The sequence below is a fragment of the Callospermophilus lateralis genome, chromosome 9 (assembly GCF_048772815.1).
Source record: "Callospermophilus lateralis isolate mCalLat2 chromosome 9, mCalLat2.hap1, whole genome shotgun sequence".
NCBI classification, from domain to species: domain Eukaryota; kingdom Metazoa; phylum Chordata; class Mammalia; order Rodentia; family Sciuridae; genus Callospermophilus; species Callospermophilus lateralis.
In genome coordinates, this window is record NC_135313.1 from 37875817 (window position 1) to 37893652 (window position 17836).

The 17836-nt window shown below is 34.9% G+C and overlaps 1 protein-coding gene across 2 annotated transcripts in view; it reads right to left on the minus strand.

Moving 5' to 3' along the window:
• Positions 1-3179: 3179 nt before the first annotated feature.
• Positions 3180-17836, minus strand: part of Ccdc150 (coiled-coil domain containing 150) — a 107231-nt gene continuing 92574 nt past the window's right edge. Inside the window, exons 21-26 of one of the 2 annotated variants that reach the window (XM_076866119.2) lie at positions 13706-13900; positions 13191-13259; positions 12943-13104; positions 12121-12207; positions 3992-4111; positions 3180-3293 (exon numbers count right to left, since the gene is read on the minus strand). In XM_076866119.2, coding sequence (XP_076722234.2) covers positions 3180-3293; positions 3992-4111; positions 12121-12207; positions 12943-13104; positions 13191-13259; positions 13706-13900 — 747 coding nt within the window. The remainder of the gene's footprint in view (positions 3294-3991; positions 4112-12120; positions 12208-12942; positions 13105-13190; positions 13260-13705; positions 13901-17836) is intronic. The other variant, XM_077110262.1, reaches the window with a different exon arrangement.

Consider the following 17836-nt stretch of genomic DNA (forward strand, 5'->3'; position numbering starts at 1 on the left):
AAATTTTAGGAGATCCTTGAAGATAAGATCTAGTAAAACCGGGCTGGGGTTGGGCTCAGTGGCAGAGTACTTGCCTAGCATGTGTGAGACACAGGGTTCAAATCTCGGCACTGCATAAAATAAAGGTCCATCAACAACTAAATAAAATTAAAAAAAGATTCCTATTTTTTTAAAAAAAGATCTAGTAAAACTAGACTAAAACTAGTTAAAATTTCAAGTAGATACTTACTTAAAATCTTTATTGCTTCATTCTAAGTGTTACAAATACATATTAATAATGGCATTTGTTTTCTCTGGATGGACAGAGCATTTGTCTGTCAAGAAGCCGAAGCACTAACAATGGAGAAAAAAAATGTTTGGATTTTGTGCTTCCTGCCAAAGATGCTCTATCTAATGATATAGGGAGGAACACATTAAGTTAGAACTGTTATTCATGATTTGAATTATCTAAACTTTGCCCTTTAATTGGGATCCCATTGTCCACATTACTCTCAATCCTCTAGAAAAACAGAAAAGGTCATAATAGAATTAGAAAGTTATATGTACTAGAGAACTCAAAGTTCTCCAAAAAACTTCCGGAAGCAGATGATCTATAGCATGTGACTGCTAACCTAAGATCCTTAGAACAAGCAGGTGCCTGAGACGGTCAGAACAGGATTCTTTTGTCCTATTCTCTTACATATCCTTATCATACTCTCTCTCACATATTCTTCTGGTCATACTCTTTTACTCTGCTCTTTAGTGATTTAGGGTTATATAGTTCTGAGATTTAGTTTTCATGTCTCCCTTACTAATAACAACTATAAGTTTCACTAGTAATGATCATCAATCTACTATAATTTCTTTTTCCCAAGCTATTAATATCCAATCTAAAAAACAATTAAACAAAAGGATGTTACAGTAAGTTTATCAATAATGATACTCTTTGATGACAATAAATGAGGAAAAATGTCCTTGTTCTGGATGAGGAGATATATATATATATTGTTGGCATATATATATGACCATCATGACAATAATCATGGCAATGTGTTTACAATCCATTTACAGTGATAATCTCTCTTGTGTGGTAAATGGGATCTTTTTTCCTTTATGAAATTCAGGATCAAGGCTTTCAGTATCAATAGCCAGGACCAAGGCTAATTTTTCTATTGGACTTTTGGTAGACTATTTCAAGACCATTTCTCCCCAATAGCCTCAACTGATTCTATCTCCTTAAGATATATAAAAGCATCCAAAGAAACAGATCTCTTTTTGAGTAATTAATCCTTTGGATGTTAATAGGAATTCAACAACTTAAGGAGATCATCAAAAACATGTTCAGTCATTTTGGCTGACCCAGTAAACAACAGAACCCACGCCTTGGAGATGTAGCAAACAACTTAAAAGCCCTTAAATAAATGTCTCAGTTAATTTTTGCTTGCTTTAAACAAAATACCTGAGAGTATAAATTTATAAAAAACAGAAATTTATTTCTCACAGTTCTGCAGACTTGGAAGTCCAAAAACATGGTGTTGGCAGGTTAGGCATCTGGTAAGAATCCTATTCCCTGCTTCCAAGATGGTGCCTTGTTGCTGATGTCCTCTGTAAGGGCTCAATGCTCTGTCATTATATGGGGGAAGGTAGAAAGGCAAAAAAGAACTATGCTAATTACCTCCAGCCTTTTCATGAGGGTTCTGCCCTCATTACTTAACCATTTTCCCAAAGGCCCCATCTCTCAATACCACCCCAATGAGGATTAAATTGCAACATGAATTCTGGAGGGGACACATTCACACCATAGCATCAAAGTAATTATAAATAATTAAATAGTCAGAATTTTTTTTTCTAACCAGAGAGGTTAGAAAATAGTTGTTTAATGTTTGTTGTTCAGTCTGAAATGCTTCTATGGAGCTGCTGTCCTGGGATATGAAGACCAAAAGGGAGAACAAAGAATAAAATGTTCCCACCTTCTGGGAAGAGATTGATTGTTTGAAAGCCATGGTAACAAGCAGTTATCAAGACCAATTTTAAACTTGTCCATTAGATCAGTGACAACTTGCTCTAGTGTATATGCTTTTACATGGCTGAACAATGACAGTCTCTCACTTCTGAAAGTCAGACAAACATGGCTCTGAATGCCCATTCAATGAACAATAGTATCACCTAACCAACTATACATCTATAGATAGTAGAACCTACCCAAGCTTCTGAAAGTCTTCAAATCCTTGAATTCCATGTTCCTCCCAATCCTGTATGAGATAAACAGTGTGCTCTGCTCTGGGAGGAAATAGGCCTGAATAACATAGTTCTCTCTTTTACTATACAGTAAACAGTATATTAAGTTTTACCCTTTTGTTTCAGGTAGTGAGTGGTGGGCTCTTCAACCTTTGACAGTCTTACATTTGATATTTCCATCAAATATATAATTGTTTTTTTTTAACAAACTAATTTCCACCAAATTACAAAATCATAAACTTCATTTAGGTCTTCATATCAGCAGCTACCATTACTTAAATATTAAAATAGGCATTATACCAACTCATTTATATACCTTAGGTCTGCATCACCTAATCCAGCACTCAATACCTGACAAAGTTCAACTTATTAATATTTTAAGGGAAATCAACATTGATGAGGCAGTTTCCTTAAATAGAGCATACTGACATGCTCAAAAAGCTTTCTTTTAATGATCTAGGAAGTTGTAAATATAAACTTTGAGATATGTTATTTAAGAACATAGGTATTAGTCTTATTAAAGATAACACTGGTGATTACTCAGTATAGAAATGTGTATGTTTATAAAGCAGTGGAAGAGTTTTTACCATTTTCCAGGTGACTTTTTCCAGGAATGATCTACTGGATATGAGACTAGTACTGACTCAAAGTATTATATCATTTAACACCTCACTAAATACTTTTTGATAGAATGTAATAAGAAATAGCCAAATATCATGCAATGGCATTTCCTATTATACAACAAACTAAATTTATTGGGTGGAAAATAGGGAAAGGGACAAAGATAGGGTGGTTCTGTAGTGATTATAAGGTTTGTAAAAGATTAACTAAGGTCCAAAATCTTCAGCCCACATCAAAGACTTCACATTCTTATGACTGTACAAACAGGCCAGCCCTAGTTGTGTGGCTTGCAGAATCGTGGAGGTGTAGCTGCACATGAAGAAGTTCCTTTGTCAAGGACCTCACTTCCTCTCTACCTCAGAATGACACTTCTTGGGCATGAATCCAAGATTCTGTTTAGCCTCCCATCGATGCAGAGCAGACTGATTGGAAAAATCATGTCTTGTATCTTGATCCTGTTGAAAAGAAAGTACATTTGTCTGTTCGGAGTACAGTGCTTAGCACCTAATGGCCTCTGTGAATGTCACTTAATTCATCTGGTAAGGTGGTCCTAACCTAGACATTAGAAATAAGGTATAACTTTATTTTTTTAAAATACTTATTTTTTAGTTTTAGGTGGACACAATATATTACTTTACATTTATGTGGTACTAAGGATCGAACCCAGTGACTCATGCATGGTAGGTGAGCACTTTACCGTTGAGTCACAATCCTAGCCCCTAACTTATTTTTATTATCATTGTAGTTATATATAATATTGGGGTTCATTTTTATATAATTATAAAACATGAAATATAATTTATTCCACATCAGTCCCCAGTACATCCCCTGTCTGCCCCCCTCCTCCCTCTCCCTGTTCCCTTTCCTCTACTCTACTAGGCTTTCTTCTATTTATTTATAGTTTGTTTTAAATTAGTACATCATGGATACACATAAAGGTGAAATCCACTATGGTATATTCATACAGGAGAGTTTGGTCAGATTTATTCCACCATTCCTCTCTTTGGAGAAAAAAATCAGTTCGTTGGTTTATTAGAAGTAGTTTAAAGAAATCTAAAGATTAATAAAAGAGTAGCTAGATGATATAAAACTTCTGTAATTTGAAGTTTGAGAAGGTATAAACTTGAAATTGTTTAAGGCATCTTAACCTTACCTCTTCTAGCCATATGTCTTCCCGGGGAAGCCTCTGCAACCGATTTTTTGTCAATTCAAGTTGCAGGCCATCAAACTTGCACTGAAACCAGCGGTGAGCTTCTTGTAGGTTAGCTGTTATCTGAATACAGGATTTTTTTTCTATTAGTTTTACAGACTTTTACCTAGATAAAGACCTAAGTTCTGACTGCAAGGTCCTTGTAAACTATTCATACATACGTTAATTTCTAAATGAGGGTTAAAGGAATGCATACAGGCTCACTGCTCTTCATGCACTTGTTAATGTTTCCAGGACATCCCTCACCGGAATCTGGATTTCCCTCATCCAGCAAGGTATCTGACACAGAGTAAGTCCTCAAGAAGTATGCACTGCTGTCTACCTATAGCAGATTAGTTAGGTCAATAGGGGGCACACTGTAGGAAGCTAAGAAAACTGAACACAGTGTTATTTAACTTTTAGAAACTACAAAGCTAAAATGTCTTCCAGGTCCGTTTGTGCATCTTGATAACAACTATAATTCTACTTTTCCCAAACCAAACTTGTCTTTCTCTAGCATCTACCAGGAATGGAAGAAAAGGTACTTGAAATGGCTTTGTACATGACATCTATTGTATGATGAATGAGAAGGAGCTAACACTCAGAGATATCTATTAGAATAAAATAATTGTTGTGTGGATGTGGTAACTGATAGGGAAGTTACCTAAGTGCACACAGTCAGTGTCACAGTTGGCACTCAAACTCGGGTCTCTCAGAGTACATACTATTCCTAATATACCATTCTACAAATCATGTTGTGATTCAGTGGCTACAAGAGGGACAATGATAAATTGACAGCAGTGATACTTTAAGAATGTCTGTTTTCTAAATCTAGAAAATAAAGGGTGGTTGTGGGAGAACTATAACCTCAAAGAGCCTTCCTAGATCTAAAAATGTATGATTTAAAATACTTTCAAATAGGCCAATTTAAGTTTATTTTTAATTTGTTCTTTTTAGTTATATGTGACAATAGAATTTATTTTTATATAGTTACACAAGCATAGAATATATCTTATTCTAAATAGGATATATACAATGTTCAGATTCACTGTGGTGTATTCACATATGAACATAGGAAAGTTATGTCAGATTCATTTCACTGTCTTCTCTATTCCTATCTACCCTCCTTCTCTTCATTCCCCTTTATCTAATCCAATAAACTTCATTCATTCTTTCCCTACCCACCCACCATATTGTGGTTAGCACCCATATATAACAGAGACCATTCAATCTTTGATTTTTTGAGACTGTCTTATTTCATTTAGGATGATAGTATCCAGATTCATCCACTTACTGGTAAATGCAATAATTTAATTTTTCTTTATGGCTGAGTAATATTCCATTGTATATACACTATAATTTCAGTGAGATAACTGGGTCAAATGGTGGTTCCATTCAAAGTTGAGGAATCTCCATACTGCTTTCCAGAGTGGTTGTACTAATTTACAGATTCACCAACAATTTATGAGTGGATCCTTTCCACCAAATCCTCACCAACATTTATTGTTACTTGTATTCTTGAAAATTGCTGTTCTGGTTGGAGTTAAGGTTAAAACAGGATAGTTTTACTTTACATTGCTAGAGATGTTGACCATCTCTTGTTTTCATACATTTGTTGACTATATTTCTTCTTTTGAGAAGTGTCTATTTAGTTTTGTCCATTTATTGATTGGGTTTTTTTTTTTGTGTGTGTTAAGTTTTTTGAGTTCTTTGTACATCCTGGAAATTAATGCCTTATCTGAGGTGGAGGGGGCAAAGATTTTTGCCCATTTTGTAGTCTCTCTCTTCATGCTTTTTATTGTTTCCTTTGTTGCAAAGAAGATTTTAGTATTATTCCAATCCCATTTATTTTTTATTTTATTTCTTGTGCTTTAGGAGTCTTGTTGAGGAAGTTGGTTCCTAAGCTGACATCTTCAAGTATTGGACCTACATTTTCTTCTAGTAGGGGCAGGGTTTGTATGTTATTGATTTACTTTGAGTTTTGTGCAGGGTGAGAGATAGGGGCTCAATTTCACTCTGCTACATATGGATATCCAGTTTTCCCAGCACCATTTGTTGAAGAGGCTGTCTTTTCTTCAATGTATTTTATGGCACCTTTGTCTAGTATGAGGATTACTGTATTTATGTGGGTTTCTCTATATCTTCTATTCCATTGGTCTTTATGTCTGTTTTGGTGCCAATAGCAGCTGTGTTTGTTACTACAGCTTTGCAGTATAGGTCTGGTATTGTGATGCCTTCTGCTTTGCTTTTCTTGCTAAGGACTGCTTTGGCTATTCTGGGCCTGTTATTTTTCCAAATGAATTTCATGACTATCTTTTGTATTTCTCTGAAGGATGTCATTGGAATTTTAGTAGGAATTGCATTAAATCTGTATATTATGGCCATTATGACAATATGAATTCTGCCTATCCAAGAACATGGGAGAGCTTTCCATCTTCTAAGGTATTTTCCAATTGTTTTCTTAGTGTTCTGTAGTTTTCATTATAGAGGTCTTTTACCTCCTTCGTTAGACTGATTCCCAGTGTATGAGTGAGGCATAGTTTTCCTAATTTCTCTTTCAGCTGATTCATCTTTGGTGTATAGGAGCAAAATTGACTTATGGATGTTAATTTTGTATCTTGCTACTTTGCTGAATTCATTTATGTGTTCTTAAAGTTTTCTGGTGGAGTTTTTTTGTATCTTCTAAATATAGGCTAATGACATTGGCAAATAGATAGCTTAAGCTCTTGTTTCCCTATTTGATCTGATTAATTTCTTTTATCTTAATTGCTCTGGCTACAGTTTCAAAGACTATACTGAATAAAAATGGTGAAAGAGGACATCTCTGTCTTGTTCCAGTTTTTACAGAGAATGTTTTCACAGTTTTGCTCTGTTTGGATAATCTTAGCCTTTCGTTTGCCATATATAGGTTTTACAATGTTGAGGTATGTTCCTACTGTCCTTAGTTTGTCTAGTGTTTTAAACATGAATGGATACTGTATTTTGTCAAATGCTTTTTCTGCATAAATTGAGATAACCATGTGATTCTTGCCTTTACACTTATTTATATTGTGAGTTACATTTATTGATTTCCATCTGTTATACAAAACTTGAGTCTCTAGAATAAAACCCACTTGATCATAATGCAGTATTTTTCTTTTTAATATGTGTTTGTTTGTGGTTTGCCAGATTTTGTTAAGAATTTGTGCATCTATGTTCATCTGGAATATTGATCTGAAGTTTTCTTCCCTTGGTGTATCTTTGCCTGGTTTTGGTATCAGGGTGATATTAGCTTCATAGAATGAGTTTGGAAGAGCTCCCTCCTTTCTATTTTGCAGGATAATTTGAGGATGATTAGTGTTAGCTCTTCTTTAAAGGTCTGGTAAAAACTCAGTTCAGAATCCATCTAGTCCTGGGTTTTCTTAGTGGATAGGCTTTTGATGACATTTTCAATTTCATTACTTGAAATTGATCTGTTTAAATTTTCTATGAACTCATGGTTCAATTTGGGTAGGTCATATCATATGTCTTCAGAAATTTGTTGATGTCTTCAAATTTTCTATTTTATTGGAGTATAAATTTTCAAATAGTTTCTGATTATTGTATTTCAGTAGTGTCTATGGTGAATATATCCTTTTTCATCACAAATTTTAATAATCTTGAGTTTTTTCCCTGTTTCTTTCTTTTGGTTAGCTTAGCTAAGCGTTTATCACTTTTATATTTTCAAAGGACCAACTTTTGTTTCATTGATTTTTGGAAATATTTTGTTTCAATTTCATTGGTTTTGGCTCAGATTTTATTTATTTCCTGTCTTCTATTGCTTTTAATGGTTATTCCTCTTTTCTAGACCCTTGAGATATAATGTTAGATATTTTGGTGTCTTTTTTTATGTGTGTGTGTGTATTTAATTATTGATAGACCTTTATTTATTTACATGTGGTGCTGAAAATCAAATCTAGTGCCTCACACATGCCAGGCAAGAGCACTACTGCTGAGCCCCAGCTCCAGCCCCTGGTGTCTTTCTTTTAATGAATGAACTCAATTCTATAAACTTTCCTCTTACAACTGCCTTCAGTGTCCCAAAGATCTTGATATGTTATATTATTATTTCACTTATTTCTAAGTATTTTTTATTTCACCCTGATTTCTTCTGCTATCCATTCATCATTCAGTAGCATATTTTTTAGTATCAAGGTGTTTGAGTAGCTTCTTTTTTATTTTATCGTTGATTTCTAATTTTATTCTATTATGATTTGATAGAATGCAAGATATTTTGTGTGTGTGTGTGTGTGTGTGTGTGTGTGTGTGTTTATTAAGAGTTTCTCTGTGGCTTTATATAGTCTATTTTAGAGAATGATCCATGTTCTGCTGAGAAGTATGGTCAGTCACTGATGAATGAATATATGTCTCATAAGTCTAAATTATTAATTGAATTATTCAGTTCTCTAGTTTTTTTATTACCTTTTAAAAATAATATCTATTTAGTGATGAGAGAGGCCTGCTAATGTCATTAAGCATTGTGTTGTGGTCTATTTGATTCTTGATATTGAGAAGAGTTTGATGTATACAGATGTACTACTGTTTGGGGCATAAATATTTATGACTGGTATGTCTTATTAAAGTGTAATTTCATTAAGCAGTATGAAATGACCTTCTTTGTCTCTTCTGATTAATTTTGGCTTGAAGTCTTCTTTAACTGATACGAGAATAGAAACCTCTGCTTGTTTATAAGATCCATGTGAATGATATGTTTTTTCCCATCCTTTTGCCTTCAGTCTGTGGATGTCTTTGCTTATGAAGTCATTCTCTTGGAGACAGCATATTGCTGAGTCTTATTTTTTAATCCAGTCTTCCAGCTTATGTCTTTTGATTGATGAGCTTAGGCCATTTACATTCAATGTTATTATTGAGGGATGATTTTTAATTGTATTAGTTTCTCCTTGGATCAACTATTCTTCTAGCATACTTCCTCCATATGCTGATTTATAATTTTATTTTTCATTTCTTCTTCATGAAATATTTTATTCATGCTTGTAGTGTAGGTTTTGTAGTTATGACTCCTTTTGTTTATTGTGCAAAGTTTTTACTTCATCTTCAATTCTGAAGCTTCATTTTGCTGGGTGAATATTCTTTGTTGGTCTCCATATTCTTTCAGAGATTGATACATATTATTCCAAGACCTCCTAGCTTTGAGAAGTGTAGGTTGAGAAATTAGCTGAGATCCGAATTGCTTTATGCTTAAATGTGACCTGTTGTTTCTCTATAGTAGCTTTAAAATTCTATCCTGATTCTGTATATTAGTCATTTTCATAATAATGTGCCTCGGTGTGAGTCTGTTGTAATTGTAACACATGGAGTCCTGTTTGCCTCCTTTATTTGATTTCCCATTTATTCTTAAGAGTTGGGAAATTTTCTGATGTTATTTCATTAAAAATATTGTGTATTCCTTTAGTTTGTATTTTAGAGCCGTCATCTATTCCAATGATTCTTAAATTTGGCCTTTTCATGTTATCTTGTATTTTTTGAAAATTCTGTTCATAGTCTCCTAACATTTTTTCATAGGCAACTTTATTTTCAAGACTACATATTTTGTCTTAGTTGTCTGAAACTCTGTCTTTCAAGTGGTCTAATCTATTGGTGATGCTTTCCATTGAATTTTTAATTTGGCTTATTGATTTCTTCATTTTGAGGATTTCCATTTGATTCTTTTTCAGAATCTATCTTTATTGAAGTGATCTTTCACTTCCTGTATTTTCTCTCTGATTCCATTCCCTACATCATCTTTCACTTTGCAAATCAGTTTAGTTATAAACTTTCTAAATTTTTTCTGTGATATTTCCCCCACTGTGTTATAGTGGATTCTCATTTTGAGGTATTTTATATTGGGATGGTTTGTTCTCTTGCTTTTTAACTTTGTTTGTGTGTTTACCCATTTGTCAGTATGAACTGGAGGTGGCAGAGTTCCTACCTTATGAACTCAGTATCCCTGAAGGTTTCTAGCACTTCATGGTTTAGGGGGAGACAAATAATAACCACCACCAATATAAACAATATATAGCATTAAACTAAATACTTAGTACGAATTATGACATCTACCATGTTAATTGGTATAATAGGCAATTACCAAAATTAAAACGATAAGTTTGCAAAAGGGTTTGCTATTTCAAAAGTGAACAGAAAGAATGTTGAAGAGATATAGGATGTGATTATGAGGGAGGAGGAAAGAAAGTAGAAATAAAAAATTAAAGGAAGAGTAAAAGAGAGAGCAATAGAATTTGTCTGTTAGCCAAAGAAAAGAGAAAGAAAGTAAAGAGAAATAGACAAGGAAAAAAAAGAAACTAACCCAAAACATACTAATCAAAAACCCTAGCCCTCAAAAGACAGTCATGAATAATAACTACCTTCAAAAAATGCTAGAAATGAGAAAAGAGACAAATATAAATGTCCATGAATAATTTAGTACACAGGCAAACAATAAAAAAAAAGTTCTTGATGAAAACTTAAGTAATTGTTTCTATTGTGGTGGTCAAAAACTGTCAATGAGAATATATGTTTGTTGACTGTTCCCAAATGTCTTTCTTTCCATATGTACCACGCACAAGAATACTAGCATACTAGCTGCAAATCCTTGCCTATTTTTGTGTTGCTCATCTAGTTGCCAGTTGGAGTTCAAAAATTCTTGGCTTCCCTTGTGGCAGTATGAGGTGGAGTGGGTTGAAGAGTGCTGTTCTCCACTCTCACGATGGGATCACTGTAGAATTCTGTGAGAGGAGTTCCTATCGATGGAGGTCCTGAAGGTAGGGCTTAGGTCTAGTTAGGCCCCAGGTGCTTCACTGAATGGTGATTGGTCTGGGAATTTTAAATCAGAACACCTCAAATTCCCAGACCACCTCCAGGGTCTGGCAGCTGCTGATCCATGCTGGGAGAATGAACCCCAGGAGTCTCCCCTGGGCCACACTTGTGCAGTGGAGGAGCCAATCCTGCACCACCTATGCCACATGCAGATCTCACCCTTCCTGGCCTTGGGCTCAGTCCCCAAGCACAGTCACTCCTGCCCATCTGAATTTCCTGCCCACCCCAGCTGATCCTGCAAGTCAATAGACTCAAAGAGAGAGAGGGACCCAGAATCTCTCAGGTTTCAACAACCTGAATTTCCCCAGGTAAAACATTCTAGAGGCCTGAATTTCTCCTGGTCTCCTAGGCACACTCTTGAGTCATGTGGCAGGCATCAGGCAAGCCTGACTTTCAGACCCAGCTCATATTTTCCAGGTCCAGGCTCCTAGATTTGCTCCCACAGCTTCCAGCCACCACAGCACAGTGAAAAGATGGCTCCTGTCTTGGCTCTCTGTGGACCACCAGAAGACACACAGCATCTTTGTCACACAAGGCTAATAGTGTGGCACACTTTCGGATCAGTCGGCCAGTGTCCTTGATCTCTGATTTCTCCATACCAAGACACACCACTGTGCCACCTGAAATGCAGGTTCTCTTAGATCCCCTCCCTGCTTTGCCCACAGTGTATTAGCTCTAGCAGCCACTAGCACTGGCAGGGCTTTCTTCTTTTATTTTATTATATCCAACCTTCTGAGTCTCCAAGCTGTTCTGAGAGTCCAGCATTAAATACCAGTAAAATCCCTCTTTCACCCACCTCACTGAGCTGTTTATCTGCTATCTTGGTCTCACACCACAGAGTAGCTTGGAAAGCAACCTTGTTCCCTCTGCGATCTTCCCAGTCCTCCCCCAATTTACGTTTAGAACAGAGAAAGCAAATTCACATATTAGGACATACTTTATGCTTCTAGTTATTGATAGAACAAAGAATTTCCAATTTTCTTAATTCAAGTCAAATAATGCAGTAAAATCAACACACATGGTGGTCTTCACTTATATTTAGTGGTCAAAACTTAGAGACTTCAACATTCAATTAATATCTTAGTATTCTACTACCTATTATCAAGACATAGACTCTTAATCTAAAAACTACTTATTTTTTACAATAGAAACTTTACTTAGTAAATTATTGGTTCTTGCCTGTTGTACTCATGAAAACTGATGAACTCACTTGTGTATTTCAAGGCTATTGCCTAAGTCTTTATGGCTATGGGCTGGCTCACCTGTTCTGATTCCACACTGGCTTCTTTCAATTTGTTCTCCGTTGCCTCTTTACATTTCTTCAGGTGTCTAACAGTTTCTCCCAATTCCTGAAGATGTGAAAAAGATTTTTAAAAACATCCAATGTACCATATAAAAGAAGTTTCAAATTTGTAATACAGCAAACAAATTATGAAAGTAGTATTTTAGTATTCTATAAACTTTTGAATTTCAGGTGCTACCAAAATACAAGATACAAATTTATCACTAGTCTAATTCACACTCTACAGTACGTATATTGTTACAGATTCTGATCTGAATTATGAATTCTGCTGAGAGAAAGTGATTAATGTCTCTTTTCAGAATTGGAGAGATACCTTTCATAGCAGACGATCCCTATTGAAGACAAGAATTCAATGCTCTCTTGAAGTACCTTTGTAGCAATCTAATGTCACACTTTTTTACTAGGTTAGGAATAGCTAAAATTCCTATAATAGCAACAGGTATGCATCTATGTTATAGGGAAGAATCAATGGGTATACGTTTCCTAAAGACTATGAAATCCACTTCAGAAGTCTGACTACTTAGTAACTGATATTTTGCAAATGTGAACTCTAGCTTTTCTTTAAAAGTAAACACTTATTAAATTGAAAATGGAAAACATTTGCCATATTCCAAGCTCAGGCTTCTTCCTAGGTATTACTCTTCTAAGAACTTAACTAAAATGAACAAATTTTAAATATGTTTTCTACTATCGAATCTAGAAAACCTAGATGCTATAATTCTGGTTTAGGCACAGGCCATCTGCTCATAATCTTTGAAAAGAATCTTAAGAAACCTTTTACCTGACATCGATTTTCTAATTCCTGCCTCATTTTCTGCTCTGCTATTAGTCGCAGCTCTTGCTGTTTATTCCGTGCTGAAGTTTCATATTGGCTCTTGGCTAACAGCTGCATCTCTTTCTGCAGGTTACTCATTTCAGATACGAATCTCTGGATACTCAATGACTGGCAGAGAACAAATAGGAAGATATTTAGTGTATCTAAGTTGGAATTTTGTAATGAATAGTAAACAGATTGTAGAAATCATCTACCTGTTCATAGTTTTTTTTCTGATATTGATCCTTAATTAGCTCCATTTGCCTCAATTCTGTTTCTATTTGCTGAAAGTAAATGTAGAAATAACATTAAAAAAAGATGATCAATGGGAAAAGCAGCTTTTTCTTTTTGCCTTTAGATGACAGAATCCCATATGAGAACCAAGGTTTTATAACTTTGGTTCCTATTGGGCTCTTTCCTATGTGGCTTACTGACCCCCAAAGAGCAAAGTGCAGTACAATCAACACAGAGAAGATAGATGGGGAGCCAGAATGTGACACTGGCAGCTAATAAGAAACCAAACATTTACAAAGATGCATCTCCACTGAAATAGAGATGGTCCCACAAAGGCAATTTGCCCACTTCCCAGTTGTGGCTGTAAATTCTCAGAGGATACATGCTCTGTTAAGGCTCTAAAATCTATCTTTCTTAGACTCCCATGACTGTCTGGATCCTCATAGCACACTAAGAAAGTGAGAGGGAGACTTAGGGACATAGAAGTCTCAGAAACCTTCATTCTCTCCACATTCTGAGCATTATTCATCTTAGTGGATAAGTGGAGCTTTATTTGGGCCTTTTGATTCTTTATTTTCTCCTTGTTACTGTTCAGTGTTTTTTCCAGCTCTGCAAGTTTCTGCCGCAGCTCTCTGTTGGTTCGGGATACCTCCACTGATCTGAAGTTGGCTTCATCAAGGGCTTTCTTCAGCTTAGGACACAAAGGAAAAAAGTGGAACATTTTTACCTACCATTTGGTAAGAGAAGCTTATTTAGTTTTGTTCCTATATTTTGCTGTCTTTTAAAAAGGAGAATAAGCAACATGATAATGATGTTGGAGTAAGCAGATTTATAGAGCAACGGATCAAGTGATTTTCATAATTTTTAATACAAAAGAATAAAATATTTCTTACAATAGATAAAGAACATACATGTATATTCCTTGTTCGCAGTTAAAGAGCATGGCTTTGGAGTCAGTCAGACTCCTAAGTTCAACTCTGAGCTTCACTATTTACTATCTGAGTAATTTGGGGCAATTAACTTTCTCAAGCCTCAGGTTCATCAACCTAAAAGTATGAAAAAGATATTCATAAAACTAAATTAAATAATAAAATGTAGAGAAAGAATGTGAAGCCTGGTACACAATAATTATTGCCATGCTATAAGCTCTTCTCTTCTGTCATTCGCAGTCTCATGTCTTGAGAAGTGAAAATAAATTATATGGTAATTTATCATTAAACTTGTCAGCTGTCAACTTCACTGCATTTGTTTTTATAATATTGCTTTTTGAAGCCCAAGTCTAGCTCAAAAAACAAGCTGGGCAAACCTATGCTGCATGACAGAGAGTGTGCCAAAGTGACCAGGAGAAAAATCAAGCATGGATAGAGATTTACACAGGGTAATACTGGTTGAGGAAACCCACTTGGCTTCCCTCTCCCCTTCTAATCATGCTGCTTTCAGGACCCACTGGGAAGAGAAATGCCTGACCAGGAATTCAAAAGAGTAGAGGTGGGAGAGATTGAATTTGGAGACTGAATCTGAGACCAGGAATTGTGAGGTATGCAGGCAATCCAGTGGGCTAAGAATAGGCTCCTACACTACACGAATAGAACCCAAAAGACATTCCAGGGGTGCAATCTTCCAGCATGGCATGGCAATTGCTGGATACTGGAGGTGTGCTGACTTAAAATCTCCAGACCAACTGGCATTCAGCAAAGAGACTGAAGTATAGGTGAGCCTATACCCCACCCTCTAGCAGTTACCACTCCTGGATTAACCCTCTCACCCTAGAAACCCCACCCACTTAACTGCTAAGAAGTGAAGCTGAGAAACTTTTGAACTCCAAAGGAAATAACTGTCAATTTTTCATCAAGATCGTTTTAGTTTTTACCTTTCCTTTTTTTCTCTCTCACATTTCTATCATTTTTGAAACCAATTATTTTTCATGCATCAGTTTATTGAGGAATAGGATGTATGAACAGTATATTTGTTTTTTATTCTTTATTTTTACTTTTTTCTATTTTTCATTTTTAAAAATTTTTATTTTATACATATTTTTCTCTTATATGTTTTCCTTGATTTTCTTTCTCTTTTCTCCTGCTAACAGCCAATCTCTATTATTCCCTCTTTCACTCTTCCTATAATTTTTAACTTCTATCTCCTCGCCTACTTTCTCATAAACATCAAACCTTACACAACTTCTGTTCTTTGTCCACCACCTGAAATTGTAAACTCTTTTGCAAACTTACTGTTTTTACTGTAGGCAATAACTAAAATTATCATTTCTGTTTATTGTGACAAAACTATAGACATCACAGTAGGAGCTGTTTGGTTTAAGGCTGTATATTGTTTGCATTGGTTGCTGTTAATATTGGTCTTCCCCTTAAAGGTGAGGTCCTGGAAGCCTTCAGGGACACTATAAATCTATAAGGTAGAAAATGTATTGCCTAAGATCTACACTGATCGATGGGTGGACACAAAAACAGCATAAAAAAAGGGAATTTCCCTAAATAAACTAAGATGCTCCATTAATAGAATCCATTGATACCACAGCAGAAGAAATGTCCGAAAAGTTGTTTGGAGTGTACAGGGTTAAACTGATCCATGAGGTAAAGGACGATGTAAAGAATAAAATCAGAGATAAAATTCAGGAGGTGAACGATCACTTCAATAAAGAGATAGGGACTCTGAAAAAAAAAATCAAGCAGAAATCCTCAAAATGAAGGAATCAATAAACCAAATTAAAAATTCAATAGGAAGAATCACCAACAGACTAGACCACTTGAAAGACAGAATTTCAGCCAAGGAAGATGAAATATATAATCTTAAAAATAAAGTTGAGGGCTGGGGCTATAGTTCAGTGGCAAAACACTTGCTTAACATGTGTGAGGCACTGAGTTCAATTCTCAGCAGCACATAAAAATAAAGAAACAAAATAAAGGTATGCTGTTCATCTACAACTACAAAAAATTAAAAAATAAAGTTGAACTTAGAGGATGTTAAGATATCTTGAAAAGAACTTCCAAGAGATATGGGATAGCATAAAAACACCAAATTAAGATTTATCAGGGTACATGAAGATGTGGAGATACAAAGCAAGAGAATGCATGATCTTTTCAATGTAATAATATCAGAAAATTTACCAAATTGAAAGAAATGAAATAGAAAATCAAATACAGGAGGCTTACAGGACACCAAATGTACAAAATTACAACAGACCAAAAAACTTTATTATGAAGATGCATATCATACACAATAAAGACAGAATTTTAAAGACTGGGAGAAAAAATGTCAAATCACAGTGCAGAGGTAAACCAATCCAGATCTCAGCTGATTTCTCAATCCAGACCTTCAAAGCTAGGATGTCCTGGAATAACATATACCAAGCTATGAAAGAAAATGGATGCCAATCAAGAATGTTATACCCAGCAAAATTAAGCTTCAGAATTGACGATGAAATCAAAACCTTCCATGATAAACAAAAGTTAAAAAAATTTACAACTAGAACACCTGCACTACAGAACATTCTCAGAAAAATAATCCATGAAGATGAAATCAGTGGAGAAACTAATACAATTAAAAACCAGAAATAAATAAAAATGATAGGGAATAAAGATCTGTTTTCAATAACAACCTTGAATGCAAATGGCCTAAATTCATCAATCAAAAGACACAGATTGGAAGATTGGATTAAGAAACAAGACCCAACAATATGCTGTCTCCAAGAGACCTCATAGGCAAAGACATCCACAGACTAAAGGTGAAATAATGGGAAAAACAATATCACTCACCTAAACAAGCAGGGGTTTCTATCATTATATCAGACAAAGTAGACTTCAAGCCAGAGTTAATCAGAAGGGACAAAGAAGGTCATTTCATAGTGCTTAATGTAATTATACATCAACAAGACATAACAATTATAAATATTTATGCCCCAAACAATGGCACTTCTACATACATCCAACAAACACTTCCCAATTTCAAGAATCAAATAGACCACAATATAATAATTTTGGGTGACTTTAACACACCTCTCTCACCACCAAATAGATCCATCAAATAAAAAGAAAACTATAGAACTAAATAATACAATCAATAATTTAGACTTAACAGGCAATTATTGATGAGTATTTCATCAATAAATTACAAAATTCACTTTTTTCTCAGCAGCACACATATCTTATGCCACAAAGCAACTCTCAGCAAATAGAAAAAAACAGAGAATTCTTGCATTCTATCAGATCATAATGGAATGAAATTATATATCAACAATAAAATAAAAAATAGAAGCTACTCTAACACCTGGTGACTAAATAATACATTATTGAATGACCAATGGATAGCAGAAGAAATCACGTATGAAATTTAAAAAAAAACTTAGAAGTAAATGAGAATAGTGACACAATATATCAAAATCTCTGGGACACTATGAAGCAGTGGTAAGAGGAAAGTTCATTGCATTGAGCTCATTTATTAAAACAACGGAAAAATCAACAAATAAATAACCTAATATTACATCTCAAAGCCCTAGAAAAAGAAGAACCACCACCAAAAGCAGTAGAAGACAGGAAATAATTAAAATTAGAGCTGAAATCAATGACATTGAAACAAAAGAAACAATTTAAAAATTGTCAAAACAAAAGGTTTT